This window comes from Alosa sapidissima, chromosome 5 (genome assembly GCF_018492685.1).
Source record: "Alosa sapidissima isolate fAloSap1 chromosome 5, fAloSap1.pri, whole genome shotgun sequence".
Lineage (NCBI taxonomy): Eukaryota > Metazoa > Chordata > Actinopteri > Clupeiformes > Clupeidae > Alosa > Alosa sapidissima.
The window spans coordinates 27,041,421-27,047,481 of NC_055961.1; the positions used below are offsets into that span (position 1 = coordinate 27,041,421).

Sequence of the window (6,061 nt, forward strand, 5' to 3'; positions counted from 1 at the left end):
GTATATGTATTGTATTGACCAATTATCTGACTTACTTGGAGTAGCCACATGACTTGCATATGGCGCATGGGTCACATGCTATGTCCAAGAAGTGTCCATGTATTGTTGTATTTCTGCATGTATGAGGAGTTTTGGAAAAGACCATTGTACTCATGTGATTTGTATTACCACAATGTAACTAACGTGTATAAGATAGGGCCTCACCCTAGAGAACTTTGAGTAGTGTTACTGGAACGTGCTGTTACTAGTGACCTGCTCCCGGTATCGTAAATAAACCTACAGTGATTCCTCACACCTGAGTGTGCCTGGAGATTTTTGACCACATTTCCAACTTGTAATGCTAAAACATCAATAAACCTGGGATGTTTCCTAATACAGGAGGACTTTGCTTTCTTGCCATGAGTATGTCAGCTATTAACAATAATCTACATTTTGGTTGGACCTATTTGCACTTGATTTACAACAGTAATAACAGTTTATTAATGTTTATTGTTACAAAGTTTTATAAAGTTGAATCAGTGCAAACAAACACATTATTTTTGTTTTTTATTTTATGTGTGAAAAGGATGTGCATTAGCGTATCTCTACAGCACCCTGTGTGTGTGTGTGTTTGTCACACATGGGTGCGGTCTCGTTCTGGCTCTGATGTCCACGTCAACGCAAAGGTCTGCAGGGGTAAAAAATAGCACATTACCAAAACAATTTACCCTGTATGTTCACAGATTAAACAATAATGATCACTCTGAAAGTAAAAGTGTTTATGGTGTCCGGTTCCAGTCCACCTTTTCTGGCATTTGTTGATAAAGTCCTTCATGCGGATTTGATCACTCAGAGGGGCGAACCTTTCCACCATCTTGATGAGGTCGGGATGGGAGGCCACTATAGACAGAATGCTACGGGCCTGATTCCTGTTTCAGACACCAAATACATCAACAGTCAGCACCCACTGATTCGTTAGTTTAGAATATATAAGCATTATGACTTTGAAATCATTTTGATGGTATACAGACTTATAATTGGGACAATGGCATGTTTGCATTGTCTCTGCCCTCCTAAAAGATCTCATATATGTAATGTAGCCTGGGTGAACCCTGCCAAATCTATGTTTGAATTTGCTCAGCAGATTTTCTTTGGAATTGAGTTAACAACTGAATATAAAACATTTGTTTACAGGAAAGGTGTGTCAATGGAGATTTGATAATCAGTCAGCCAGGCTATAACTTTTGTGGACACTACTGGAAACTGAATATTAAATCACAAATGTTGCACTATATTTTAGCTGTGAACTCACTATTTCAATGCCATGCACTAACAGATAATTACATTCAGTATTGCTGCATGACATGAGATGACTTTTGGATACCTCATAATGGAACAGAAACTGTTGCTGATTGGTTAATTTAGAAACGTTTCTTTTATTAATTTAACGGACACTTTTATCTAAAGCCAATAAGAGAAATAGTGCTCCCAACCTGACTTCCAGTGTGTTGTCAAGGGCCAGGCAGCTAGCAGCATGGATGAAGCGGGCAGTCAGGTCCTTTTTGCCGGACAGGAGACGAGCTGCCCCCATGACCTCCGTCACTTTCTCCAGGTGCCGTGCAGTGCTCTTCCTCACGGCTGTATGTTTGTGACTAAGAAGAAGCAGAGAACCAATGAGTCACAGCAGGAAAATGGATAAGCCAGAGATCCAGGGGAGACGAGGAGACAGAACCAGGAGAAACAGGGGAGACAGAGAAACAACAGACAAACTAGGTGAGTAACAACTGATCATCAGACATCAACACAGCCAGTTAACACAGAAAGTTGAGAAACACTAAAAGCAATTAACCCGTACAACCCTGGAGAGAGAAAAAACTATTTTTCGGTCTGCCTCTAACCTGAGTCCTCCGTTAATGAGAGCATTCATGCTGCGGATGGGGTTGGTGTTATACACCATGTACCCCAGGGCCAGATCCATGTCCTTCATGAAGCTGCTAGACTCTCCAGCCTTCGGCAGCAGTGTCCGGGCTGCGCCCTCGGCCTCTGCATCCATGTCCTGCCCCAGGTGAGCAAACAGGTGGGCCAGTGTCACCATGGCAGCACGGGACACCACTGAGTGCAGGTTCTTCACCTGGTTGGGAGGAGGGAATTAGAATAACAGCTTGTACCACTTTAACTTGACATATATAGAATAGTAACAAAGCTAACATAATTTCTTTGGTAGCATCATTAAGGCATTCAATAGATATTGCCTAGTTTGAAACAGAACAAAAGATACATGTGCTCCAGAATGTTTTTCAGCAGAGAGCCTCTCACCTCTTGATTGACGGCCAGACAAACATCATGCAGCCTGGGTAGCAGCACCTTGGCGTGGTGTTGAGCCAGAGATCTAATGGAGATCAGGGCCTCGATCTTCTTCTCCCTGCAGCAGCACCAACAACACACTCACATCAGAGAAACATGGTAATACATGGACTTGGTTCAAGTATTCTATCCCCAGCTAAACTCTTACATGTAAATCCTATGTGTTAGCATAGCCTAGGCTATCTACTCGAAGGCCCTGTTTAGACGAAAACTATGCAACTGGTGATGTTTTTCTGCGTCTGACCCTGTCATTTAGACGCAAACGGAGGTTTTATCCCCCCGCAAACTCTGAGCTGATAGTTTTTTTGGGAAAACTCTGTTCGTTTGCGCCTAAAGAGGTACAAACGGAGATTTATGTGACGAGGCGGAGATTTTTAGTCAGCTCAAAAGATAAAGAGGAAGTGATTTGTTGCTGTTGATATTTTCGGGATTCTGATTGGCTAACATGGGCTTGAGCTTCTCGTTACACTGCCACGTACAGGTTTGGCATGCTCTTGAAGGCATATTCCCGGGTTAGTGTAAAGGAAAACTTCTGAAAACTGACAAGTGTACACAATGTTATTTTTTAAAACGGAAAGGGTGAAATGTCCGTTTATGAAAATAGCCGGCCACGCGTAAACGTAGCATAAAGGCACACTGTTCTTTTAACATAAATATATCAGCATAGTCTAATCTATTTTAGCTAAAAGCCTACAATTTGTCTGGATAGTGTAATAGCTTAGCCTATCTTGGCAAAAAGCCTGTAATTTGTTAATATATTAGCCTAGCCTATTTAAGCTATACTCCCACCAGTCATCGTCGCTGAGCACTGTAAAGGCCTGCAGGAGGGCCTGCTCGGGACAGGACAGTGGGCGCAGTTTGGCCAACTCTGGGAGATTCTTGGCCAGCTGGGTCTTGTTTGTATGCCTTGCCTCGTTCACTTTCCTCTTCTTCACCTCCTTCTGCTCCCTCGTTTCCTCCTGCTTCCCTGTCAGAGACTCAACGGACTTTTGCTCTGGGAGGTCAAAGGTCAAACATGTTTAGGTCAAATCCTGTCTACAATTGCCTTGGCAAACAACTATGTTATTTGCATTGATAACTTCACTGATATTTAATTAGGCTTATAAAGACTGAGAAAATGTCTGTGTGCAGTGTCTTACTTTAGTGTTCATCATTTGGCCTGCCCATGATGTGTGGATCCTTTTCTGCAACTTTAGGCTAGCCTATATGAGTCAATATTTTCTGTGTGCGTGTGTGTGTGTGAGAGACTGTAAGAGAGACTACTCACCTGTCACAGCAGTGACCACATTGACTGATATTGTCTTCTTGAGACGGGGTAGTCTACTCTGGAACTGACTGTGACTGGTTGTCTTTGGGGGGGCGGGGATAGCAGGGGCAATTGGTGAATTGAGGAAGGGCAGAGTACGGAGCGCCGACGGTGTCCTGCGATCCACAGACCTGAGGCTGCCCACAGAGTAGCCTGTCTGGTCCCAGGCTTTGGTATCGTTGAGACTGGCGAGTTTGATCTCCTCAGCGAGTTCCAGGACCTCCTGCAGGAGTTCCTTGTTAGTCTGGCGCTCTTTCTGCTGAGCACTCATGGGTCTCAGCGTAGCCCTCGCAGACCGCTGCAGCTGGTGGTGGGGGGATGCAGGGGGTATGGGGGCTAGCAGCTTCCGCTGGCAAGGTGCCGCACTGGCATGCAAGGGCTGGAGTGGGCCGCAAAGCATTGTGGGATTGTGGGGCAAGGGCAGAAGATGAGGCTGGAGATGAGGAAGCAGCTGATGCTGAGACTGCAGAGAGCGAAGAGGCAACAATCATCAAACATGGCCACCATCTACACCCTCTAATACACAACTGTCCAAATGCCATGCTGCGGTTGAAATCTTCACTATTTCTCTATAGTGCACTATTTAGTGAATAACTAAGGCATCATTATATTACTACATTATTAATTATATTTTATTATATTACATTATAATTACATTACAAAGTAGCTGTATGAACTCTATCATAATTTGTGTCTATGTAACCACTAACCCAAAAAGTCTGATTGATAGTCAGATTTGACCAAAGCTGTAACTGTGGTAACCATAACCCTGGCACAGTTCAAAAGTCATCATCAAACCACACTTGAACTTTGACCTTTACCCTTTCAACATAGATGCCAAGTGTAGGGAACATGATATATTAGATTTAGTTATAATTTAGGCTATATAAAAACACCTGCTCTTAGATATTTGAGGGAACTCACACATGCGGTACAGATCAGGGTGCCAGTGTTCCGATTCTGCTCCTGGCGTAAAACCAGTAGCTGTAGCATCATTTCTTTCATCTCCTCATTATCTGCATGGAGTTTTCCAAACTCCTCTTGAAAATCCATGGTACTTGGCTTCAATCAGCTAAAATAAAGCGTATTGAACTTGAATCTATAATCTAGACTGAACAAAATCCAAACTATCTAGGCTACTGAGAAGCGTGCGGGTGAGTCCTAAGGTGAAGATGCATCAAGTGATCTGAAAAAGAATCTTCGCCAACATTGACAGGAGTGCAATTGTGACGTCACCATTATGACGTTAGGGCCGCAGACAGCAGGTTGGACTTAGTACTTAGACTTAGAAGTAACGTGACATCTAACCACTTGATAAAACAAATACATAGCCTAATCCTCAGTTATTTCCCAACAAATGCAAGTGAATTGTTGGCAATAAGATTCTGCTGATTCTGATAGGCAATGTGGCCAATAGTCAAGGAGGATGGAAGTATTTTGCTGAGAGAAGATGCGAGTCCTGCTATTAGCCGGGTCCGTGGGTTTCACCCCGGGACATTTGGAAAATACTGACTGCTAAACATACCATTTTAAAACCGTTTTCTAGGGACAGAAATAGCAATACCTATAGCGCCCGTCTTCTGTCTGACTGACGTGAACATTGTACCTACCAGCAATATCACTGAAATATCACATGTAGACAATGGAGAGAACCTTTTAGAAATTATGCGAATGGGTTAGCAAAACCATATTTTTAGTGAACAGATTATCCCCCTCATTTCTTCAGGTGGTTCAGTCACTTACGCAGACGCACACACATTGATTGAGCGCTCACATCACTACCTCCCATGCCTCTTTATCTAAATTAAGAAATATTTCCTAATCTGGAAAACGTTTAGGCTACTTTATTGTATTTTCGGCCTGCGGTTCCATAATACGAAATATATGAAAACAGAATAGGCTTATATGGGCTGGGCCAGGTCAGTTACTAACTCCCTTATGTCAAAATAAACTGATTTGATCCACAGCAACCTCAAACACCACCAAATCAGGGCGATTTTAGCGAAAAAGCTATCAAATATTGAACAATGGGATAACGTTTCATCATCAGTTTTATTGATGCCTGAAATGTTGACATTGCTGAATACAGAGATGTTTACATCAAATAAGCTCTGTTCTAGAATTTTTGGTTTACATCCACCTGGTAGGCAAGGGAGACGTTGAACCCATTGAACGTATAACTATGCAGCTGCCTCTCGGTAGGCTACATCTTTAGCAATGTCAACATTTCAGGCATCAATAAAACTGTTGATGAAACGTTATCCCATTGTTCAATATTTGATAGCCTGTCACAGGAACGTTATTTTCGCTAAAAGCCTATTCTGTTTTCATTTATTAGCATTTGGTGTGATTATGTAATCAAATGACACTCATGATAACTTGAAATAGAAGTAAGATAGGAATAGACAGTTT

General features: G+C 42.6%; 1 protein-coding gene across 1 annotated transcript; it reads right to left on the minus strand.

The window, feature by feature from the left end:
* Nucleotides 1–531: 531 nt before the first annotated feature.
* LOC121708766 (TOG array regulator of axonemal microtubules protein 1-like) lies at nt 532–4,844 on the minus strand. The gene is made up of 8 exons (XM_042091638.1): nt 4,574–4,844; nt 3,611–4,112; nt 3,133–3,337; nt 2,296–2,401; nt 1,878–2,110; nt 1,473–1,631; nt 783–908; nt 532–667 (listed from the first exon to the last, which is right to left on the minus strand). Exons 1-8 carry the CDS (start codon nt 4,700–4,702, stop codon nt 655–657), a joined length of 1,473 nt encoding a protein of 490 aa, XP_041947572.1. The 5' UTR covers nt 4,703–4,844; the 3' UTR covers nt 532–654.
* Nucleotides 4,845–6,061: the final 1,217 nt, after the last annotated feature.